This window comes from Enoplosus armatus, chromosome 2, assembly GCF_043641665.1.
Source record: "Enoplosus armatus isolate fEnoArm2 chromosome 2, fEnoArm2.hap1, whole genome shotgun sequence".
Lineage (NCBI taxonomy): Eukaryota > Metazoa > Chordata > Actinopteri > Centrarchiformes > Enoplosidae > Enoplosus > Enoplosus armatus.
Genome location: NC_092181.1, coordinates 16288978 through 16315588, shown reverse-complemented (window position 1 = coordinate 16315588; position 26611 = coordinate 16288978). Strand labels below are relative to the sequence as shown.

Sequence of the window (26611 nt, the reverse complement as noted above, 5' to 3'; positions counted from 1 at the left end):
TTCCCCCCTTCCTGTCTCAGTTAACAGAACAGTGCCCGATTTGGCCACCAGCGACAACAAAAGAAAACAACTTCAAGCACGTAAATTAAACATACCTGCAGATGCTTTTGACTGCGAGTGTGTGTGTGCGTGCATTTGCGTGAGGTCTGCAGGCCTCTGCAGGCGGTGTGAATAATTAACAGGGCCAGTGAGCGAGGCAGGGTACCAGGCTGGGTGTTTTGTTACCCCAGCCTCACTCAGCACAAGCATACAGCATTAGATAACCCTATCTCCCCACCCGGCTTGTGTGCATGTGTATGTGCAGTTGGCTACTTTAGATGGTTCTACCATTTGATACCTCCAAAGCCTCTCGCTGCTTGGTAACGATTCCCCACAGAAAGCCTATACATCCCCTATCAGACTGAGACTGGCAGCATCAGCCTTGTCGGGACTCAAACATGGACTGTATGTGCTTGTCTGTTCAGTATTGTTGTGCAGTGGTACTGATATCAGGCATCAGCCTGTTATCAACGAGGAGAAGCAAAATATGTTGAGTGCTGAGACGTACTAAAGTAATTACGGTAACATATTTTCTCCACTTTTCTTTCACTGTTTCATCTGTCTTCTTTAAATTTACATTTAAAAAAATGAAGACCATCCAATTTGAGAGAAAAGTTTCAATCATCTGCAAACAAAATATGTAATTTTTATTCAGCATTAGTATTTTGTTTACATTGTTCTATTTACAACATGGACACACATGACAGGGAAATTGAGGACTTTGTCATTTTAAAATCAAAGTAAAATGAAGTTGTTGTTTTTAAAAAAGCAATTAAATGGAGACATCTAATATTTAGGGGGGAGGAGGAGGAGGAAAAAGACAAGAATACAAAGACAGCATAATACACCAGGAAGTCAAGAGTAAGACAAAGAGGTGGACAAACGGAATAAGCAAGTGCACTATTGACGACAGAACAAAGACAGTCTTAGCGCTGATGAAATACAAACGTCACAAGAAGAAAGACACTGCAGAGTGAGTACAGAAACATAAGCGAGAAGGATGGGAACTTAGCAATGTGGGATATAACATTACTGAAATGATATTAAAAATAAAAAGATGTACTGTATCTTCACAAATATTTTTTTCTCTCCAGACCCTGTTCATAGCTTGTGTAGCGCCTGCAGTCCCACACGCCATACCCAACAGCTGAAGGTGTTACAGATGATGATAATGATGATTCAAGTATAATAGTCTGTGTTTTCAGCAGGGCTGGGTTGGGCTGTGCAAGTCCACTTGTAGCTCACAGGGAAAGGAAGATCATGAAGCTTTTCTCAATTATCATACAGGATTTGTTAATATGCTGTATGCACGTCAGATGGATGTTAAGTCCTCAACAATTTAAGGCAGGTTAAGTGATAGTATTTCTTCAGTTCCCTTTAAATGTACATTGCTATGTTGTCCATGTGTGAGGCTTTGGTAAGTTGGTAAACAATCTCTTTGCTTGAATGCCAATTGTGGTTGCAATTAGCAACTTTGAAAAGTACATGTCTGGACTGTGCTGCTGGAATAATGTGTGGGGGCCTTGTGGTTTGATAAACTGTCTGGAAGTCTCATGTTCATGAGATTTTTGTGTCTCATGTCCACGAGCACCTGCCCTTCTGAAATGTCCATTAGCACGATACCGAATCCCCACAAACTCCAGAGATACTCTTCCAGCTTGCCCTGTACTTTGATCTCCATGACGGGGGTTCGAGGAAAGAGAAATTCACTGCAGGGATCAGTGTCACTTTGACACATGATTATTCATTGTAGAAGTAGTGGAGTTCACATTTGTTGTCGGAACTAAGTCACCCTCTCACCCTTCTTACACCCTTCCTCCATCTGCATGAAGAATTAACATACATGGTGGCCGAGAAACAAGAATAAAATAAAAGTGGATTGACGCATAAGATGATAAAAAAAAAAAGCAAGGCAACTTCAGTCTTATTGAAAGAAAAGAACATAAAGAATTGCAATATGATGACATGACTGCAGAGAATAGCAAAAAAAAGCCAATGGTTGTTTTTACATGGCTCTCAGTGGGCTAAAACGTATCTCATCTGCCTTTTTTCATCCACACTCTCAGTCTAAAGCTGCACAGTGATCTAAAACACACAAGCATTGAAACAGCAAGCACGCATGTATTCAAGCATACTGCATACACAAATATTTGCATTACAAAAGGCCACGTACAGAATGTGAATCATTCATACTCAGTTATTATAATTACATAAGGTCTGCCTAGTTTGTCCATGAACCTCGACATCTGAATCTAACAGACTTTAATTTGCGGAAGAGAAGCGTTGAATAGATTCTGAAATTCCTACCTGAACAGTGTAATTTAACATATGTAACATGCGTTAGAAATTACCCAACAAATGAATCACAGAGGAATGATGTACAAAGTCAAGTGTAGCACTAACAATGGCAATCAAATGACGAATCCTTACTAATTCATAAATAAAGCCAGTTATCATAATTAATCAATGCTCTGAGTCGTCCCTGATCACATAACTGGAGGAGCTTCAGTACATTTCTGATCTGGCTCTGCCTATCCACAGTATCCTTGGTAGTAATCATTATTATATCTTTTGATAACAACATGATCCTTTTCACACTGATAAGCCAAACAGAGTTCAGTTGAGTCATTCTCTACCAGAACAAACTGTCAGTCAAGAGACAACGGGAGCGCTAACACAGCTAAGTGCAGTCGCAGGTTGGCACTACCATGTGAAAAGGGGAAAAACTGAAAATATTTTCATCACTCTGATTAGTTTGAAAACAACAATACCACCATGAATACTGTGGATAATGCAGCTGCAAAAGGCACAGACCTGTGCAGACTTAATGTGACAGCTGCAGTCAGTTTTTGTTTGCTTGTTTCATCGATATGAAGCACACAATGTTGTGTTTAGAGGGAGTGTACATCTACCACCATGCTGTCACACCACTGATACATGAAATAAATTAAAGATAGGTTAAAAAGGTCTATCATTAAAATGCATTTATACAGTAATAAATAGATGTGTCCTCTATTTACAGTTTACCAGACACTTGTTGAAGCAGAGTTTGCAGTTAAAAACCTTAAATCCTAAATATTTATTCTATGTTTGTTTTCTTGTTTTGTTTGGAGGATGAGGGGTTGGCGCTCAGGATTTCCCCTCTTCATCATCCTTCCACTGGTAAGGAAGGCAGGAAGACAAACAGAGAACATGCAGGAGAGAAGACGCACATGAAGAAACAATTGACTCCAATGTGTCTTTTTCCCGTGTTTCATCCTCGATGACTTTCCAATTTGGTGTTGTATTGCTGTAGTTGCTGTTGTTAGAGTTTTCATTAGATTCGCTTCAGTGCACACATACACATACATCCACGCACACACACAGATTTTGAGCACCCGATGCCTTGCTCTGTCCCCACACGATGCATTGTGTATCCTCCTACAGCCTCTTGCTCGCTCCGAGTAGCAGTTGCCTCTCGACGCAGACCTAAGAACAGCTTTCTCTCAAAGCTTTTATAAAACCACTAAACCTAGAGCTGAGTCCTTGGGGCAACTCCTTCCTCGTCCCTCTTGGCTATTCAAAACATTAATTCATCTTCTTTTCATTTTTCAAGGAGCCATTGCGTTTGTGTTTCCCATTGGCCATGCTCTCGCTATGGCAATGTCCATTGGCCACATTACCATCATCCCTGGTGACGCCACCTCCTCTACTCTGGTCCCCAACCTTCCCCCTCAGCAATCGTACCAGCCGTTGTAGGGCAAAGCTGGTCAGAGCCAAGGCAACCCCTACAGTGAAAACCACATCCAGCAGGAAGTACTGGTAGGGGGACACCTCGTATACGGCGGAGCGCAGGTGGTTGGCACCATTGTGACGGAGGATGTAGCTGATCCAGTAGGCAGCCCTGGTTACAGGGTGGCCTGGCTGGTCTTTGTGGATGTTGGAGAGAAGACGTGCTTGCTGGCGGTACCTTGGTAGGGAGAGATAGAGGTTATAAGGAAATAAGGATATAAAGAGACAAGGACACAAGTCTTTATGGGCAACCCTTCAGCATGCTAGAGGGCCCAGACACATAAAACCAGTAAAACCATGTCAGGTATAAAGATGATGAATATTGTATGTGTACCATTAAGTCAGTGGTGGTGATTCCATATATGATCACCAGATGGCACTGATGAACAATGACACTAATATACAAAGCATTTGTGTGTGACTGTGTATACACATAGACTTGGAAATCTAACCTGGTGTCTTGGATGACGTTAGTCAGGGCTGTGTAGAGGTCTTCCTCGCTCATGTACTTCCAGTGTAGCATGATACCCATTCCTTTAGCTGCCACACGAGTCATGGTGTCATAGTGGTCTCCAAACAGGGGCACGCCTACCACCGGTACCCCATGATACATCGCCTCGTAGATGCTGTTCAGGCCACCGTGGCTCAGGAAGGCCCTTGTGTTGGCGTGGCCTAGATGACAGGAGGAATGAGGGATGTTATTTTTCCATGTTAGGTGTTATGTTCATTCGTCATTTTTTGACAGGATACTTATTTAGCTGGTATGGTTTTTTTCTAGATTATTTGAAGTGTATACAGTATATCCCACAAACTGCTGCACACTCAGCAGAAGGCTATTATACTGTCGCAGCCCATTTCATGGAGGTGGGGGGAGGAAGGTTTACAGTGCAGTACAATTAACAACATACCTCAGTCAGTGATTTTATGAAGGGAGAAGTTTCAATGTAAATCCTTTACTTTCTCTATACCTATTTTAACAATTAGTAGTAGTGGTGTAGTAGTGTGGTGAAGTTCACCTTAAACCCAGCAAAATGTTCCTCTTAATCAGGGCCCTATATATGGTGATGCCGTATTTATGAAATGTAATAAAATGTTGGGTCATTTGGCCATCAGCATTTAATGCCAATAAATGCACTGTGGTGGAGAGGGCCACAAGATAAGTTTTATTGTTTCGTGGTGAACTGTCCCTTTAAAATGCCTCTAACTGACCTACCAGAAACCAGGCAGGCATAACGTTTGGCTAACCAAGGTGTGCTAGCTGTCAATATCTAAATGTTACATTCCTCATTCCTGATAGGCACAAAATGGCTTACAGATTCACATTTTACCCACTGCTGTGGTTAATAAGTAGGTACGGGAGGAACCCAAAATCTATTCCACCCCACCCCCAAGGATAAGCTATGTGTCAAACCATGCCTTGAACCATCAGTACAAAGAAATCAGATAATTGAGAAATTGTTTTCAAGCATCTTGGTTCATTTAAAGAGTTTCACAAAGAACATTTCAGTTTATATGGTGCGATACAATATACAATAATTTCAATGAGCCAATTTGACTGTTGATCAGAATCAGAATCAGAATCAGAAATACTTTATTGATCCCTGGGGGGGAAATTGTACAAGAGAACTAGAAGGTGAAGTACACGTTATGCAGTGTCCTCTCAATGTACTCACCTAACAAGTCATTCTGAGGCATCCAATCGACAAGCTTGGTGTTGTTGCCAAGGTTACTGGGTGGAACTCCAGAGAATCTAAGGGAAGGAAAAAAGGAAATAATGAAGGAATGCTGAGATAGTTTATCTCACTGTTTAGCAGATTATGTTGTCATGAACACCAAGATAAATGCAAATATTTAACTAATAATATTTCACGCTACTTATATTTAGTCAGAGTGGCTAATCACACAGTATCTATTTCGAATGTGTCAATGTCACTGATTGTGGGAGAACAGTGTACACACACCACTTGGATATGAATAAACTCTTTTTTTAAGTGGTGTACTGTTCTCTCACCAGCAGTTTGGTTTCAGTTGAACATTCTGTTGCTACTAGCAACCCCTAAGGGCACGGTTCCATGGCAGTTGTAGTTTACATTGTAACATCCAGTCATTTGTCAGATCAAACAAGCTAGCAAACATTGACAGACATCCTTTACCTACTCTTAAATACTCTTGTCAGATTGCTTTATCTGTCAGTACTCTTTTGTTACAACTGTGACTGTTGGTTTGTTAAGAGAAGGTCTATACCACTGCCATGTCTGTACAGTAAATATGAAGCTACAGCTTGCAGCCAGTTAGCTTAGCTTAGACTGGAACAACAGTTCCAGGTTAGCTGGGGAAACAGCTAACCTGGCTCTGACCAAAGGTAGCAAAATCCACCTACTAGCACCTCTAAGCTCACTAATTAATACATTATATCTCATTTGTTTAATCTGTACAAAAACCGAAATGTAAAAAAGACACATCACAGTGCTCTGGCTACTTCAGGATGATCTTTCATTGATGATCTTCTTGGCATAAAGGATCATGTAACTCATTTGACAGCAAATCTTTTCTTTCATGAATCCAATTTCCTTAATTTTTACATCACCTTTGCCCTAACTGTTGTTTATGATATCTCATCTTTTCCTGATTTGTTGTTTTTTTATCCAATACTGGTTTCAGACTTCAAGAGGCCAACTCCTGTATTGAGCCTCCATTGTAAGCGTGTTTAGCCTGCTACACAGCAGAAGATGTACATACAGTACAGCGTAAAGTGTGTACAAGAGATGCTTTATATACAGAAGGAGAAATGAATCAATTCAGTCTAACATTTACATGATGCAGAAAGTGAACAAAGGGGAATTCAATGTTGATCTCTTTGCCCCCAAACAAAAAAGCAAATAGCTTTTCTTATTCACTCACAGACATTTAGGTTTCAGCCCTTTGTCTTTTATGGGTGGTGAATGTGTACAGTATTGTGTGTATGTTTGCTGGTGTCTGTGGTTGTCTGTGCGGAAGCACTTTCCAACAAATGCAGCGCACAATACATATGCAAGCTGCATTACGACGTCCATCTCTGTCTCCTTCCCCCCCAAACTCAAACTCTTTCATCTCTCTTTCTCTCTTCAACAAAGCACCAATTCACTGTCCTGCCAATCAAAGCCTACATTCATGCAGCCAATTATCAATGACACAATTCACTTGGCGTGTCCCTCTCATCAGCCCTCTTCCTTTTCCATACTCTTAGTTTGGAAGGGACACTGAAAGCCAGATTACCATTCAAACCCACATGCAAAGTCTTGGGGCCTACGTGAGGCTCCTGCCTATCGCCAAAAATATCAAATCACTGTCTCACTGCACCTGTAGGCCTGGTCAGACACCTACATGTGAGGCATCATTGTCTGAAATCTCACTGTAAAAAAAGTCAGCGTTTGAGAACAGAGGAACGTGTGTCATTTGCCTTTGTAATTTCACATGCCGAGGCAAATCCAGCACCCCTCATTACAACACACAGCTACCTTTTTCACAACCAACTTATTCAAAGCAGACACTGCAGCCACAATCTGGTCCTCTTAGATCACACATGGGACTCCGCCCAGCTCCTTGTCTGATCTCCAGCCACTAAAACTCATTGAGTTTTCCAATCCCAAAAATGAGGCCATATAGTGAGCGTCTGTTGTTGAACCCTGCTCCTGGCATGCCACAGTAGGCTGCTAAGGGTATTGCACCACATATCCACTTTTTACCCAGCTCTACACACGACCTAATTTTTCATATTATCGCTTCCTTTGCAGACACACACTCAAAAAGGTGAGATACAGACAACTGAGGAAGATAAGCTGTCACACACTTAACCTACTGTTAATGAAGGCATCAGGGGTCAAAATGTCAGTATGAGGCTTTACTAAATACATGTAAATAGCATAGGAACAAAAGCGTGTGACTATTTTGCTTTGGTTGTGTAACAGGAGTCATATTCCACCTGAGATTGACTTTTCTCCTTCTTAGCTCTCCAATGGTGGATTGACAAGACATACTTAATTCTCTCTCCTACCTATCCTTGCACTTCCCCAATTTACATGATCACTCTGGAGTCTAAGGTCAGACGACTGGTTTGTCTATTACCGGGAAACTTAGAACTTAATCCTTGCACTTCTTCCCGTTGGTTATTTGACATGTGTGGGGTCTAAAAATATAATGTTAGTAAACTATTGCACTTTTTAATATTCACCCTAGAGAAGAGTTTTAGCACAATTCTTTGTTAAACACTTTTGCACGTCACTCACAGAGGCAGAAGGAAATGTAATGGAATGTGATATTATCATTACTAACCATGCACTAACTGAAATAAAAAAACAAATGAACCAACAACCTAACTTGGCAACGACATTGAAAGGTCAGTAAACCATGACCATTTCGTCAAAATAAACACATATTTTGAACTTACAGCCGTAGTGCTTTTAATAATACTAGAAACAAGAACTGAAATCAAACAAAATAAATAACGACAGCAAAACTGGAATTGAAATGTACGATCCAAATAAAAATAAAAACAACATATAATCTATAATTTTAGACATACCTAATGAAGGGTTACTTGACCATGTCACCCAGTGACATCTTTGTAAATTGTGTAATGTGTTTGTATAAGTAAAAACCTTATGCACCAGCCACCTCTGCACACAGGCACGTGTACACATTAACCCAGCAACACCATATATCTGTAGAAAAGTCAAGTTCAAGGACCATGTGTATATATGCACTGAGATAAAGGTTTTGTTCCTGCAGTCTATATTACTAATGCACTACTTGGACATACCAGAATAGATTGACCTACATCAACAAATTCTATTGTTGTATTGTATTTGGATGTCTAACTATTCTTTAGTTATCTATTGGATAAAAGTTACACAAAATCAATGAGTGTGGATGTGGTCAATGGATCACAAACTTTTAGATTTACTATAAATAGATAAGAATTAAGGATTACCAGGTTTATGGATGGAGTTTTAAAGCACTGCGAAACTGTGTGGGACTAAATGATTACAATAGAGTTCAAGCACAAATATTTTAGATAACTCTGTGAAGGACCTCTTGTTTTTAATTCATCCTGAACACATACATATCTGCATTCATAGTGTATAACACCGTGACAGACACATGCATGCAGAGATACTGCATGAGTTTTAGTTTCCTTATCACAGATATATTTTGCCTGTCCCCTGGCTGCAGAAAATGACACACAATGTCACAGTAACACCTACCACATAGCACAGGCATGTAGGTATTTGTCTGCATGACACAAAAAAGCAGACAGTGTGTTTAACTGAGCAAATGTTCCGGATAAAACACTTATGTGACTTGGACGCGAAGATCTTTCCGCCATTAAAATGTGAAGCATCATTAGTTTCTCAGTTTTCCTGAGAAGAGAACAAAGTCTCTTGAGGGTCAGGATCCACTAATCAGTGCTGTTTGATCAACTGCATGAGCAAATGTGAGGTGGGAATATGAACTTTGGTCTCAAGACCGAGAGCAACAACATGCTGCCTTTGAACAGAAGTATAGCTGATTACGGGGGTCCATTTAAAACTATGAATGAGATTTCTGATTTATGTCCTATGAGTCCTATGAGTGCTGAGTGGAGGAAAGTCAGTAACTTGAGGCTCACCAGAAAAAATCCTGTTCACATCCGTCAGAATCAGAATCAGAATCAGAAATACTTTATTGATCCCCGGGGGGATCACAGTGACAGCTATGAGAAAACAGATACCTTACCTCCAGACGACACGCTGAGGTAGCCTGGCGAGGGCTCCTGCCAGTTTGTGAGCAATGTCCTGGGAAAGGTACTTGACCCCAGCTCCAAATGACACTACCACAAAGCCATGCTCTGCTGTGTCATTCACCCATGCCTCAAAATCCTGTGGGAATACGAGAGACAGACAATAACAGCTTGAAAAAAAAAACATTTTGTAGAATGTCTTTGCCCCTGAAAAAGATTTGTAATAATACAATACAACACTGCTATGACGGCAGGCATGGTGGGGCAGTGGTTAGCACTGTCGCACGGGAGGTGAAGTTGGTTAGAGCGGGTTGGGGGTTCGATCCCCGGCTGCCCCCGTCATGTCGAAGTGTCCTTGAGCAAGACACTGAACCCTAAGTTGCTCCCGATGGAGACCAGCACCTTGCATGGCAGCTCGGTCGACATTGGTGTGTGAATGTGTGAGTGAATGGGTGAATGAGACTTAGCTGTAAAGCGCTTTGGGAACCGTGAAGGTTGAAAAGCGCTATATAAGTGAGATCATTTACCATTTATGATATGCTTTGTGCTGGAGTTGAATTTTCAACAATAAAAATCTTATTTTCCTTGCTCTTTTTAACCTTACCAGTCCCTTCTTTTATAGTACATTCATTCATGTGTATTGCAAGCACTCAAATAACCCAGATTGTAGCTCAGCTGTTAAATTGTAATTATCACATTATATCTCCATCTCAGATAATTTTGAATGCATTAAAAGATAAAGTACCTACACGGCATCAATAAAACAGACCATTCACATAAACTCATGAACATTGTTGTTGGTGTCTTTATCGCTTTACAGCCAGACCTACATGATTAATTTTTATGGCAATGATTCAAGTGAGGTTTGATCAACACTCGTGTTCTGAATGATTTACAGGTTTGCAAATAAATGGGGAATGATGTCATGCAACTCATTTTGCAGAGTAACTTTACCAATGAGCGTAAAGTACAGTAAAAAAGTTTGAATAATGTTGTAATTTGAAAAGCAACAGGCGGTTAAACTGAGAGACTCACAGACTATAAACCTGAGACTATAAAAAATTGTGATCTCTAGTCATCATATTGCAGCAGATAAGGGTTGTAAAATATTTCCATGTAGACTACCTAAATTCAAATCCAGGACATTTTTGACATAAAACATATTAGTATCAGTAGAAGTTTATCAAGCAAGACACAGACGGTCTAGAGCATGGAGCTGTTAAATATAAGCAGGTTAATGCCTCAGAACTGCAAGTAAGGATGAGCTGAGCTTGCATTTTGCAGTTTGGTGGCCAGTGTTGCATTATACATCATCATTTCATATTATGACAGTAATGAACAATGCTGATAGTCCACAAAGCCACTCATTGTAATGGTCCAGTATCATTTCCCTAATGATTTCACATCCAGGTGACCTTTTATCATCACACTGCATCTGCGAGGTACAAGGACTTCCTTGATTTTCTTTTTGAAATAAATTGTCGTTTCACACTAGTATTTTTTCGTCAAACTTTATTCTTCAGAAAATGTGACGCGAATTTTGATCTCTTCTGAATTACTGCCTGTTGCAATTTGCTTCACCACTAAACATAACATTGGCAAGCAGTATATTTCCTCAGGAGGTCACCATTTTACTCTCTACAAAGCACTGGTTTGTACAAAATGGGTGTGGATTACTTTGATAAATCAATCAATATAAAAATGGAAATCACACAAATGCTGGTCTACTATGGAGACTGTGATACAATACACTTTATTGTATCTGTGGGGAAACAAGCCTTGATGCCATAAAACTGCACAAAAGTCAATAGAGCAGGCAGCCATTTGATACGTAACAAATGCTTCATACTGACTGACTCTAAAACATTCTCATCTAATCCATACATTCACAACACACTTATCTTTAAAGGGTCAGCTCACCTAAACCACAACAAACAATATTTCCTCTCGTACCTTTGGCTGTATCTAGCCATGCAGACAGTTTCGGTTATGTGTGCCAAGTTTTGAGATATCTGATGTTTCTGCTGCCAACTCAATACAATGGAGGCGAAAGGAATTTCTTTTGTGATGCTCAAACAAAAAAGTAAACAGCAGCACGTCTGTTTAGAAACAACGTGCCAGTTACTTTTACTTTTAGCATTTTTTTCCTACTATTTTCTACAAAAGAAATAGCCCCAAATCTTACGCTTAATTAGCAGAGGTGGAGGTATGACCTCATAAATTAGAGTATAGTTGCCTTGAATGATGGACTTGAGCTGAGGCGTTCATGTTTGTTTGCTTTTAGACACTTCTATTATTTAAAGTAAGTCAGATATGTCAGAGCTCTCAGTTGTAATTACTACTTGGATGTAACATAATGACATAATTTCCTTAATGAAGTTGGGTTATAGGGCTGAAGGATTAGGGAAGAAAACTGCAACTATCTCATTGGAAAACAAAGACCCCATAAGCAGTGTTTACATGATTAACTTAAGATCATATATGACATTTTACATCTGTCAAACATTCTAAATGCTATCTATATCCATTGGTATACTGTAGCTTCTATCGTCTATCAATAAAACGTTGCTGGAAGATTTAAAATGTCAGCACTATAGTTAAATCAAAAGAAAAGAAAGGAGGCCTGCAGTAATCATGACTTTCTCCAGGGCCCTGTTCCTGGAGGCAGGTGACCCGCTCTAGGTTTTACTCAAAGGAGTTGTCCGCATTACCAAGTAAACCTGCTTCTTGGAACAGGCAGCAATGTGGGACTAACACAGCCGGCCATTAGCTGCTTTTTACTTGGCGGATAATGTAAAGAAGAAGTCACAACAAAGGTGTTGCAGTTCAGAATAGGGTTTTCTTGTGCTTGGGTGTACTTACGATGGCAGCAGTGCATCATATAGCAAAATACTCTATATTTGAGAATGGTAAGTGAAGATGTATGGACCGACAGTGGGTGAGGAGGGATCAGGGAGCAGCCATGTTGGAGTGATAGAAGTGGAGGGCAAGTAGAGGGAGGGAGCCTAATGGTCCAGCTGCGGCAGCTAAGGCCGGCCCTGGCACAGAGCAACCTCAGGGGCACACTGGGCTCTACTGTCCCTACAACGCAGCCTCAGTGACCCCATAAAAGAGTCTCAGTGTCCCCAGAGCTCTTCCAAGAACAATGGCCTCGTTCTCCCTCCAGTTCCATGCTAACTCCCTCTGCACAACATGGCACAATGCTCCCTATTGGCTGGAGCGGCATTGCAAAACCCCCCGCAGTAGATGCCGACGGCCCGCGTTCTCTGCATCCGAACGCTGGACTAACCCCCGTCACCACCCGCCTCTGCCCTCCGTGACTCCCCACCCTCGCCGCTCAAAATCTACCGCGTCCATTCAACCCAAACCCATCCGCACCCCAGCATCGTCTATAAAGGATCGCTTTGTAGCAGGATGTGATAATAAGAGATACCAAGTGATAGGAGAGACAATGGGTGCAAGCAAGGGTAGATACAAAAAAATACTGAAACTCACTCAGACTGTTAAGACAGGGGGGGAATAACAGAAAGAGAAGAAAAAACAATGAGACGACAATAAATTAATAAAAGTGTGTATCTTCTGTATGTGAACTGACAATGATCTTCATCATACATGTTGTAGCCATGGCTTCATGAGTGAGACAAGTGATGGCCTGATTCCACCCACCAAACAGCAATTTTCTCTTGATTGGGACATTTGCCAGAAAAAGTTTTTTCATGATAGCTTTTGAATAATTCACTGACTTTTGTCAATAAAAAACAGTAGAATATTGATAGATTTATGTAGAAGAATAAAGGAAGGAACATGCTCTTCCCGGTTGGTTTTATATTAAATCTCATGAAACACTTTAGGGTGCACACACAGAACACACATGCTGAGAAAGGCAGAGCCCAAAATTGTCCATGTGTGTCAGTGGACAAATGTAACAAATAAATGTCCAAATGCTCGGCCTATACTTATATGTAATACAAACGGGTTAAACTTCTCCAGAGTCAGAGTGAAGCATAACAGTATGACTTTCCATCCCTCTAATGAAACCATACATTTGCCGTCATAGTCAAACTCTATTAGCATGAATTAGCCATTGTATTGTAATGCTTTAGTCGCCAATGGCATAGAGCCCTCATTTTATGTCCCAGCACTAATAGTAGGCCCTGAGAGCACTACATGTGGAAACATTTGTGAATTTTTTTTATTTTATCTAGAAATTAATAAGACTCTGTTGATATAAATGAGTGTTAACTGATCAGACAGAGGGACATTGACTCTATATAAATATAAAGTATACTGAATACTGTGAGATGAAATTTGAATGATTTGTATCAATGAGCAGGACTGATTCATGATTACACTAGATTTTATATGATGTTTGAATCAATGTGATGAAGTACCTTGATGTGTCAGGTATTTCATTTGCTGGATGAGCCAAAAACAGACATTACTTACACAGTGAAAGAGATCGGTCAAACCTACTCTCCAGGGAGTTCGACTAAAACACAGATTCTCAAAAGTGAAACACAGTATGAGCCCTCTTGTGCACAACTACCACGCAAAAATCTTTTTGTCTTACTTTGTCAATCTCATCATGTGCTTGTCAGCTGTCTGTGTGTGTCTCTCAGTACTGACCTGTGGCAGTGAGTTGGGGGGCTTGGTAAGGATGCCTCCTATGTACACCACATGTGGCAGGGTGGGCCTGGGGAACTCCAGAGCCAGGTCAGTGCATAGCATCCACAGCCGGCTTCCCTGCACCAAGTCAGCCATGGCCACGTGAGGCTTCACTCCGTGTTTCTTCATAATCCGGTCATACTTGGGTAATGCAATATAATGGACTCCAAAGCGCTGCACTAGGTAAACAGCTGTGTTGGTGATCCTCTGGACCAGAGACATGCGGTCTGTCAGCAATGAGTTGAATTCGGGTACATATGAAAGTGGGGCCGGTGCACCTGCCTCTGCAGGGTACCACAGGCCTGTGCTGAACACAGCATATTGCACACCAAGGATATGAGCGATCACAAAACCACACATCTCATTAGGGTCCACCAGCAGCAGGTCAAACTTGGCCTCCTTGAGGCGGGTCATTACCTCAACATTGCCAACGACTGCATCACAGTTCTGAGAGTAGTGGTCAAGAATGTCAAACAGTTCGAGAAATGTCAGGCGGCCTGAGAAGATGTTACTGACTTTGGACTGGAGGAAATTGTCAGCCGTGCTGCTGTTAAAGATCCCTGGGTAGTGTTGTAAGTGGTAGTGAGGGGAGGGGGGCACCTCACGACCCTCTGAAATTAGAAAATGGGTCTCATGGCCCTCCTGGCGCAGAGCCGTGGCCAGCGTCTTGAAGATGTAGAGGTGTGATTCAAACATGATGGGTGGCACCACAATCACTTTGGCAGCCCATGATGCACTGGGACTGCAGGCGAGGAGGCCAAGGAGGAGTAGTAGTGACGATGGTAGTAGCATGGCTGAAATGATAAAGAAATTATCAATGTTAACAGTTGTGAAAAAGCAATGTCATAATACAGATATTAGTCAGCGTTGCTCAACAGGTATAGAAACATCCAAGATTATTACTGGGCTCGAGAAATTAATCACCATCCATAAATTATACATTTAATACTGAGAATTATTTGGGCAAATTGGCCAACTAGGAGTCAGAAAGGTATGTCTTGTTTGTCATCTTAAACTTTTATCTACTACTCTTAGGAAAGTGACTCTGGCCCACCTCTTTTTGGTCATCCATGAAGCAAGGAGGCAACAGTTTCACAACTTAATTCAATCTTGTCCTCATCCTCAATTGAGTTCCAGTTCTGTCGTACACACTGAGAAGTAGTATTGAGAGAATAAAACTTCTCAATATCTGTGGTTCCATTTTTATCCTTAATGGTTTACCTTTCCTAATTAACCTTTGCCTTTCTTTCCCCGTATTTCGATTCCACCCCTTCATCCCTCCTCACTCTGCGCACAGCCGTCACTGACACGGTGTGGGTAGCACCAACGTCATTCTAAACCTCTGGGAGCTCTATTCACAAACACAAACACAAAGAGCCATTATCATGCAACCATGTCATAGCCTGTGTCCTATATGCCTACACTCATTCTCCCTCTCATTTGGATTAATCATCAACACTGGAAACCTCTTCATGGAGAGCCATAAATTGTCCAGGTTTTCCTAATCTACAATGACTAGCCCATGCTGTCCTTCCACAGGGTATTATGCCTTAAGGAATGCGCTGACCTCCGGAGGAAAATGTATAAATGACAGTTCATGATGTGGTGGTTGTGGCTTCGGATCGGGACATACAGGAGCTAAGTAAGCAATGAAAGCCACAGCCAAAAGAAAATTCTTCTTTGAGCTCTCGTATAACAAAATGAGTAGGCCAAATGTTTAACTTGATGCAAACAACATAACACAGTGTGGGCAGCAGATGAATACATTCTTAACCTATTTACATAATATGTGTATCCTACCATCTCCTTTCAAAGCTCTCCTTTAGCAGCATTGGAGATATGCATATGCATACAGCTGTTTAAATACTGCCCCACCATGTAGATTATCAGTTTATATGACAAGGCAAAAACAAACTGATGTAGGTGGGCTTGTAAGGAAGCATCTTGCATAACTGTTGCACATGTGTTAGCAGCAGTGTGTAATCAGCCTTAAAATGTACTGTTACACCTCGTGAAGCAAATAAATATAATGGTCCTAGATTGAATTTAGTCCACTGGGTGTTTAAATGTTCCTGTGTTTGCATGGATTTCATCCCATAGTCTAAAGACCTTAAGATTAGAGGAAGAGGAAATTGTAAACTGCCTGTAAGTGTGAATGTAAGTATGAATGTGATTCTGTGTCTGTAGGTATCAGACTGGCAACCTGTCCAGGGTGTACCCTGCCTCTCGTTCAATGTGTTCTGTGATGGGCTGCAGCGCCCTGCGATCCTGAACAGTATACGTGGTTATTTCCTCCTGTCAGCCGCACAAAACATCTCTCGCATCATGTTTTATCGCCATCAATGTCGATGTGTTACGGCTGAATCTCTATCAAATGGCATGGCCCATATTGTTTCTGCTGCAGTCCTGATCTTAACAGGATTATATAGTGTATCAGCCACCTGTTTGTCCACAATATGAAGTTTCTCTCTGTAAACAGCTGGGTGCCTGGTAGGAAGAGGACTCAAGGTGGCCACCATTTTGTTTAGCATTGTCCTAAGGATATCATTGCAAACACTCCTCTGCCCAGACTGTTGACGGTAACTATAGAAACCAGCCACTGTCTACTGAGGACTGTGATGCGTCATGACTTAAGTTACTAACAATGGAGTCTGGTTACCGTTCACAGGGAGGGCTGTGGAAATTATCTGGATTAAGAGAATTAAAGGATACGAAATGTCCTGATCTGGGAGAAGACAGAGTGGAGATGAAAAAAGCACAATAGTGAAAACAGTAGAAAAACCTATTTAAAGTTTTTATCATCATCCACACCTATAGCTGAGAGAAATCTACTCTCAATGCCTCTACCTGCATCATATTTACATTACTAATGACTCCATTAACTCCAACTCATAAAGCAAAAGTCACCTGCAAAATATACTTATACCTTTAGAATATATCTCTAAATCACATATGATTCTTAAATATATCAACGATAATAGATATATGACAAATAATGGAATATTAAATATTGAAAAACAACCTCACAGATGAGTTAACGGTGCAAAACACAATTTTCTATGGTAAATGGTGTCTTCTTTAGGTTAAGAGCAATAGAGACATAGTCAGCAATGTTTTTGTAACCAACTGCCACTTAGGCTTCAACATACAAAATGTTGAAAATAATTATAAACTCTGACCAATGCTGTCATCTCAAGTTAATTGGATTGTATTCTGCAGTTTTTGGTTGTGTATTATTGAAAATCAAACCAATTACAGCTTACACAGGAATCATTTTAATCCATTAAGAGAGACACACGATGGTAATTATACAGTAATTATCCCTCTCTAATACCATAATCTAGACTAACATTTTCTTGATTTAGCACAGCGGGAGGAGCAGGCTTGCTGCTTCCACAGTGGGGGTTCATTAGCTCCATGCACCCTGTTGAGAGGGGAGATGTGACTTCCAAGAACTGATATTAAGTCAAATACAAGTCAGTCCAAGCTGTTTATTTTGCCTCAAATCTATCAAATGGAGCGTGATTAACGTGATCTCAGGTTTGTTTGTTGCTAAATAATCCAAATAGCATATCTTGAAGGGCAAGATTGACTAGGCTAGGTTAGTATGGCTGTGATTATAAAAAATGAAAGAAAAACACTGTACAGCATATAGACGAAATGGCCTTTGACACCCAGTTCACTGAAGGTTAAGGACAACGATGTGCTATCCGTAAAATACTACTTTGTCCTCTTAAACCAAAGATGGACGGTGGAGCCCAGAGAACTTCATAAATAAATTAAGATAGGGTCAAGAGCATTTAGATCTTGAATTTTGGTGGAAACAAAATGAAACAGGCACATGAGAAGCTGTTTATCATGGCAACATGGTCCATTTGCATTCCCTCTACTATATTGAAGCTTCATCAGCTTATGAAAGAAAGTGTATGTTGGATATAGATAAAGCCTACAAATACCCTCCTCAGGCTATATCAAAATGAACTACTGGGCCTTCAGCATGAGGAACCCAACTACCCACATTAACTCAGTCTAATGCTGTTTTTGATGTAACTCTACAAACCAGACAGAAATTCAGACTCCTATGCAACCCCACTTCATTCCACCTATCAGCTCTCCTTCCTCATCTTTTGCTTTTCATGTTACTGCTGATCAGTACTATTTCCTCTAACTTTCATAATCTCATTCTACCTCAGTCATGCCACCACAATCAACACTGAAAAACAGGTCAGACGGCTCTGTCAAGAGTTAAAAGTTGGCGTACCAAATAAACAAATACTGCAAGGGACTGAGACAAAGCAGCAAGGTTTCAAGTAACCTTCAACAAGTATCTCATTAGCATAATGTACTGCAAATGAAGAAGCACTGATGAATGTGAATGTGAAGTCTTGTTGGAGACTAGGATGTGGTGGTAAAAGCATAAATATATGCTTTAAAATATCATTACACAACATATTTAGCCCTGGGTAATAATTACTGGGATGACATTTATTATGAAATTGGGATTGACAGCCGTAAGTAAGTATGGCAGGCCTTCTCAGTGAAGGAAGAGTTATCCTTTTGTCCCTTATAATAACAAAGGCTTTGAGTAAACTATCATTAAATTGGGATTGACAGCCTTAATATGTGAGTACACAATTTCTTAAGTATGGCAGGCCTTCTCAGTGTTGGAAGGGTAATCCTACCATCCCTTACAATAACTTTAAACTTTGAGTAAAGGCACGCCTCAGGACATAGATTGAGTGTTAAAGCAAAGGAGGAAGATGACAAGTCAATCTCAATTACGTTTGGCAGTGACTTTCATATGAGTAGGACTGTCTTGTTACCTCTGGCCTACAGCTGTGGATTTTTCTTTTTTAAAAAAAACATCAGGTGATCGTTGGTGCAATAGGATTGGCCGAGCAGGTGCACTCATCGGGGTGGAAAAAAAGCAAATGAGAAACGCTGCATTCAGACCAAATAGGTTAGCTTGTGTAGTTCATCGTAGTATCCAGGTCAGATAGGATAGCCCTACTGAACATGTGGGGTTTGAGATCGAGTTGTAACCTCCCAACAGTTGTAATGGAACCATAAATTCAATCTCTTATAATAACTCATAATAAAAAAAAAGGCATACCAGAATAGCTTGGCACGGTGGAAGTGTTTCATTACAGTTTGCCTTTCTGGAGCTTAAAATACAGCGAAAGAAATATCTGTGTCATGGGTGATAAAACTCACCAGGGACTAATACAGAGCCCTAAAGTAATTTTGACCATCAGGGAACAAAACTAGCTTTAAAAAAAAATGCTTTTTAAAAAGATACTATGGAGAAATATCAAAGTACAACTGTGGCCTAACAATATATATATATATATATATATATATATATCAGACTGTCGTAGTGACGCTACAGAAGATGAAATGATACCAGAACCAATCCACAAGTGAATTCACAAATAGGCTACATCACGACAATTAAGAATCGCCCGTGGTGACATTTTCTTAGGGATAACTCGCAAAGGACATGAACGCAGCACAACAACCTACACCTGCCTCTCAGGAGCTTTCAGTAAAAACAGCCAAATAGCACGAAAGAGTTCACGGCTGTCAACCTAAACAATATTAAGTTACTCTTTGCAACTATAACCGTGGAGAGAGAGAAAAAAAAAAAAAAAAAAGACCACCGTGAGTTTACACGACACCTGTTGTGACAAATAGCTACTTCGCTCGCCTGTGCGTTGGACTCACCTTGTGACTTGAATGTTGCTCCGGAGAGATGTGGGGTGAAACTGCAGTAGTCCTAATTAGCTTGGAGGGAATTTAAAGTGTCGGGGAGATGAAACACAAAAAAAGCGGTGAGGACTTGCCTGTAAAGTAAAATGGGTCCCCGGGTATCGAAGACGCGCAGAGGGCACATTAAACTCGCAGTCCCTCTCACTGGGGCGGTGAAAGGCGGGACTACCAGAAGATGAGAAGGCAGGGAGCGGCAGCGGGGGGGTGGGCAACTCAAAGAGGTTAGTTAAGTAAACCACAAAGAGGGTGGAGTATCGGTTTGTACAGGTACTTTGCTTCTCACAGGTGACTCAGTCTCTGTTGATGCTGTCAACAGTTGGGATGTTGTATGGGCTGTAGGTTAGTTTGGACTCTTACAGGAGGCCAACAACTGGCCACCTCTCTCTGACAACCCTTACAGATTCATCTGTAGATTTTCTTTTTTCGATTCATTTCTTAATTATTTAGTTTATAAAACGACTGACAATTTCCCAGAGACTAGGTGAGGTCTTTAAATTGTTTCTTTGGTCTGTGTAAAACTCCAAAACTCAAAGATATTCGATTTACAAATGAAAAGCAGCAAATCCTCACAGGCAGGAACCAGAGAATATCTGGCATTTCTGTTCAATAAATAATAAGGATTTATCAATTTTCTAAAATGTTGCAGATTCATTCAGTCAATCAACTAATGGGTTGCTGATTAATTGTTTCAGCTCTAATAAGTTGTAACTAATTAATAACGAATATATCGTTTACTAATGCTTTATAGATCAGTTATAAGCTACTAATAAGAATAACTATCGGGTTGCCAGGTTGTGAATAATCCTCTTACTAATCCATTTGGTAATAATGCACTTATAGTTGGTGGGTCTCTTACATTCTAATAAGACGTTTAGTCTGTATGTTTAATTGTCATTAAAAAGTCATAATTAAAAGGTTCTTAATCCATCAAGTCTGCAGTTGTACATAATGTTGATAAATGCATTTTGCAACGGTTCATCCTCTCAAAGTGATGGCCTGGCAACCTGAAAGTTATTCTAGCTGATCTATAAAGCATTAGTAAAGGATTTATTAACCGTGAACAAAGTCTCTAGATACAACTAATAAACCCTTTTTTTAAATGGTGCTTATTAGAAAGTGGTAGCCATAGACATTTGCATAATATATAATTTGCATTCATTAGAAACTGTAAGAAGTGAAGTGAGGTTGATGGCAATGAGAGATTAGAAGAAACAAATTCAGTATTATGCAAAGGTGGTTCCTTTTCCTTAAGGCAAGTCAAATATTATGTTATTAACCTATTAACATAACACTGTCTAGCCATCTGTTTATCTATCTGTCCATCTATCTATCTTTTTCACCCACTCACCTTTCATGTGTGTGTGTGGGCTTATAAAAGATTGATGACGGAGGGCTGAAAGATAAAGTTCCTGATGTTGCTGGAATTCAGCACTCTGTTCTCCTAAAACCATATTGGCAAAATTGCTTTGTAATATATCTTTATAATCAGCAAGATAATTAGCTATCCACAGCAAACTGTCGTGTTGAGCCACATTATTACACCATCTGCATCATTTACAGAAATACGGCACACACCATACACACCCTTTACTGTTGGTATGAAGTAGAAAACGCTGTTGTGCTGTTGCCGTTCACCTGCGGGGAAGATTTGGGAAAGGGGCTCGGGGGTTAACTCCCCACCGGCAAACAGTCAAGAGAGGACAGATGCTTATCAGGCAGAGAGGAGAAGGAGACAAAGAATTTAAGGGGTGAGTTCGTTGTAATTATGCTGACACAGGTACTTGACTGTCCCACAAAGAAGTAGGTCTGTTTACATGGTAAACACACACATGCATACACCCATAAACTGAAGGGAATGCAAAGTAATTTAGGGGTGGGGATGTGGGGAGCAGAGCCGTGATGTGTGTAGTTTAAGACAAATGGATGTTTCTTCTCTAACAGTGATCCATTTGTGTATGCATCTGCCCTCCACACACACACACACACACACACACACACACACACACACACACTGTTCAGCAATACATTCACTGCCCTCAGCAGCACTATTTCCTCAGCTATGCCCTGAGTCATCACAATATGCCACTCTGCTATTGGCTACTGGGCCTGAGCATCAACTCGGCTCTCCAATCCAATAAGGGCCTGTATGTAGATTTGGAGCGCGTGCGACTTGTCTGATAATTGGCTCCTGCCTTTACGCTTTCTCATCATGACTGTTTGCCACTTTGCCACACTGTTTCTCTGTTTCACTCTCTCTCCCCACCCTCCCCCACCCCCTGTTCTTCCTATGCTATTCTCTTTCCCCCTCCCCCCTTCCTCCCTCCCTCTACCCCTCCCTGTCCCCCCAGATATCAGGTGTGTTACCTGACCTCCATATCAATAGTTAATCACCCTGGGACACCCAATCTACAGAGCATGACAGAACTCTCCCGTGGAGAGTTGTGGTGGTCATGATGTGTTTGTGTGTGTGTGTGTGTGTGTGTGTGTGTGTGTGACAAGAGAGAGAGAGGGAGATGCTAAGACTTGCATATTCAGAAGTCAAAAGCTGCTGAGAGAGCTGGGAGGCAGAATGGGCAAGGAGAGTGCAAACAAAGAAAGAGATAGAAGGAAAATGGGCAAAGACGAGGAAGCAGAGGGAGTTGATTGTGCAGGGCTCTGCAATAAAACTTACACACAAGGCAGATTATCTGACACATGCCTTCGTTTTGCCTTCGAGTGCTAATTCATCATAAACTAACTAAATAAATGCAAATAGTTTGTGCTTGCCTATGAGGGATAAAACTGAATTAAACAGGGAATATAAAGCACTTTAAGCAACATGGCTTCACAATAAAATAGATGAAGCATACTTATATTACTACTCAATATCTTTGAATCAGTTTTTATCTTGTGAATTGGACTCAATTTGGGAAGACTTCTATAAATGTTCTGTACTGCTCCCTAGTGGACAAACTATAGTATTACAAATGAAGTAACCAACAGTCAGCTTTTAACTATCTTATATACACTATATTGCCAAAAGTATTGGCTCACCTGCCTTGACTCGCATATGAACTTAAGTGACATCCCATTCTTAATCCATAGGGTTTAATATGACGTTGGTCCACCCTTTGCAGCTATAACAGCTTCGACTCTTCTGGGAAGGCTTTCCACAAGGTTTAGGAGTGTGTTTATGGGAATTTTTGACCATTCTTCCAGAAGCGCATTTGTGAGGTCACACACTGATGTTGGACGAGAAGGCCTGGCTCTCAGTCTCCGCTCTAATTCATCCCAAAGGTGTTCTATCGGGTTGAGGTCAGGACTCTGTGTGCAGGCCAAGTTCATCCACACCAAACTCTCTCGTCCATGTCTTTATGGACCTTGCTTTGTGCACTGGTGCACAGTCATGTTGGAACAGGAAGGGGCCATCCCCAAACTGTTCCCACAAAGTTGGGAGCATGGAATTGTCCAAAATCTCTTGGTATGCTGAAGCATTCAGAGTTCCTTTCACTGGAACTAAGGGGCAAAGCCCAGCTCCTGAAAAACAACCCCACACCATAATCCCCCCTCCACCAAACTTTACACTTGGCACAATGCAGTCAGACAAGCATCGTTCTCCTGGGAACTGCCAAGCCCAGACTCGCCCAGATCGCCAGATGGTGAAGCGCGATTCGTCACTCCAGAGAACGCGTCTCCACTGCTCTAGAGTCCAGTGGTGGCGTGCTTTACACCACTGCATCCGACGCTTTGCATTGCACTTGGTGATGTATGGCTTGGATGCAGCTGCTCGGCCATGGAAACCCATTCCATGAAGCTCTCTATGCACTGTTCTTGAGCTAATCTGAAGGCCACATGAAGTTTGGAGGTCTGTAGCGATTGACTCTGCAGAAAGTTGGCAACCTCTGCGCACTATGCGCCTCAGCATCCGCTGACCCCGCTCCGTCATTTTACGTGGCCTACCACTTCGTGGCTGAGTTGCTTTCGTTCCCAATTGCTTCCACTTTGTTACTGACAGTTGACTGTGGAATATTTAGGAACGAGGAAATTTCACGACTGGACTTGTTGCACAGGTGGCATCCTATCACAGTACCACGCTAGAATTCACTGAGCTCCTGAGAGCGACCCATTCTTTCACAAATGTTTGTAGAAACAGTCTGCATGCCTTGGTGCATGATTTTATACACCTGTGGCCATGGAACACCTGATTTCAATTATTTGGATGGGTGAGTGAATACTTTTGGCAATATAGTGTATGTTTGTTAGACAAAATATGCATATTTTTTTATACTATTATTGAGGTGATGAACTGCAGCAGTTCACAAACATGTACTGTAATCCCTAGGACGTATGGCAGCGTTTACACACAATGAATCCTTCACTCACCTACTCTCTGCAGCACTGCTGATATGTGAAGGGTGACATTAAGAGGAGATTTCTTCTGAGAGGAGGGTCTAAGGATATAACTGATGGTCTTAAGAAAGAGGGTGTTGTGCTGCACAGAATGAAAAGCCCCTTGAGGTAAATTTGTGATTTGTGATATTGGGCTGCATACATAAAATTGACTTGACATGAATACTCCTCCTGCCAGATGATGCACTGATAAGAGAGCTCCATCAGCAGTTGTAGGAAAGATGAAGAATTTCCAAAAAACGCTCTTGTTCTGGTTACATAGTAGTTAAGTTTAGTACAGCAGTAGTATATGTACAGCATACGACTCGCACATCTGATAAGGAAGCACTTCCCCTAAAGAACCCTTTAACGGAAAAAAGGAAGAAACCTCAGAGAGAGCAACAGAGGAGGGATCCCTCTCCCTGGACATCCATAGAAGCCTTATGATTAAAGTTTGCTCCTTGCCGCATTTACGGTTAAAGTAATCCCCCTGTGTGAGAGTCTGTGAGGGTATAAACGTGTTTCAGTGTCTGATGGTGAGGTTCCATCATTCAGCTCTCAAACACATTGTGGTGTCAGATATCACATGATCCGCACTAACAAAAGCTGCATACATGAGAGTTTCATTGAGTCTTTATTTGTCATATGCACAACAATTACGGTGAAGCAGATGTTGGTAATAAAAGGATTTGTTCTCAGGCTCCCTCCCACAATGCTCATACAAATTGTATAAAAAGAAAATTATGCAAGCAAAAACAAAAAAGAGAATTTAAGACATAAGACATAAAACAGCGCAGAAGTTAAAATATAGAAATAAGATATATAGATATAGATAATATGTATACAATTGAATGAAATAAAATAGAATATATAGTTGTGATCAAATGAATGACCTGTAATGTAGACAGGCTGTGCAGTAATATAGTATATGTATATGCGTAATGAGAACTGGTTATGAACAGGTAAGAGCAGGATGTAAACAGGTAATGTACATACTATTGTGATGGTTTAACAGCTTGTTAAAAGGTAGTAAATTAACGATATATGTAGGTATAAACAGGTAGTATATATATATATCTATATATATATATATAGATATATATATATATAAACACACAATGTCAGTGAGTAAATTCACAATTCTTTTTTTATAAGTAATAATATTTTAATTGTTTTTTCACAAATGTGGCAGACCAGAAATAATACCACTGATAGTGTAATGTGAGTGTGAAATACACACCAACCAACCGCATATGGGATTACAAGAACGGGGCGAGAAATAATGTATTTAAACATTCATAACATGTCCACTTTCTTCAGCATAACCCTGCTTCATATACAGTTTATTACGTGCAGCTAGCTCAAACTGATGCAGTCTAATACAACAGTCCTGCAATAAATCCAACCTCCATGAAGGTTATAATGTTCAGTTTTTGTTGAAACTGCTTCTGGTGCTGCTGAAATGTATTGCGCTATACTGACAGACGTTTCTATTATTTACTCTACCCTTATTGATATAAATAGGTTGGACATAGTATTAGAAACACCTCTCAGTATGGTGCAACATAAACAGCACCACAAACTACAGCCTGTCAAGTAACCATAAAGTTGAATCAACTCCTCTCTAAAACAGGTCCAAACAAAACAACAGGACTGTTTTAGACAGCATTACTTTTAGGTGGATGTACCAAATAAACTGGGCATACAGTATGTATACAGAGTGAGTACCTTGAAAAGAAATATATGAAAAGCTAAGGGGGAAAGGAGATTTTTAGTGAGAGCAGAGCGGCGAAAACATTCAGTGAGAAGACATATTCGTGATAACATGTGGAAGACGAGTTTTCTCTGACAGAGGACAAGGAGTGATTTTTCTCTTCTGCCTAGACTAGGAAGGTCGTTTCTCAGTTGGGAAGCCAGGAGTCAGTAGTCACGACTGTGTGAAGTGATGACTGCTAGCACAGGGCAAGGACAGGCCATCTGGTCGTGGCAGAACATGAATAAACAGGCTTTCGTGTAGCTGCTGGAGATCAACCTGGAGGTCTGCAGGGCCAGATCCTCTCACAACCTTGTGCTCTAGGGTAGCATGCACAGCTGACCACTCTTGTAGAGTAGAAGATGTTGACATGGGAGAATTTGGGCAGGTTTAACAAGAGGGGCTTGCAGCCTTCTCGATGAAGTAAAGAGGGTGGTACAGTAATCCAGAAAGAGAATAACTACAATTGGGAAAAAAGGGCTGGACTA

At 40.9% G+C, this 26611-nt stretch overlaps 1 protein-coding gene across 1 annotated transcript; it reads right to left on the bottom strand.

The window, feature by feature from the left end:
• Positions 1–3291: 3291 nt before the first annotated feature.
• On the bottom strand, positions 3292–19977 carry ugt8 (UDP glycosyltransferase 8). The gene is made up of 6 exons (XM_070924208.1): positions 19958–19977; positions 14195–15027; positions 9565–9707; positions 5484–5560; positions 4263–4482; positions 3292–3988 (listed from the first exon to the last, which is right to left on the bottom strand). Exons 2-6 carry the CDS (start codon positions 15023–15025, stop codon positions 3607–3609), a joined length of 1653 nt encoding a protein of 550 aa, XP_070780309.1. The 5' UTR covers positions 15026–15027; positions 19958–19977; the 3' UTR covers positions 3292–3606.
• Positions 19978–26611: the final 6634 nt, after the last annotated feature.

Excerpts from the sequence above, each read along its gene's own strand:
- ugt8 (XM_070924208.1), bottom strand. The coding sequence starts at position 15,025 with ATGCTACTACCATCGTCACTACTACTCCTCCTTGGCCTCCTCGCCTGC. Across the intron at positions 5,561-9,564 it reads CCTCAGCGTGTCGTCTGGAG|ATTCTCTGGAGTTCCACCCA; the intron begins GTAAGGTATCTG and ends TCCTTCCCTTAG. Across the intron at positions 4,483-5,483 it reads GCCTCAGAATGACTTGTTAG|GCCACGCCAACACAAGGGCC; the intron begins GTGAGTACATTG and ends CCTGTCATCTAG.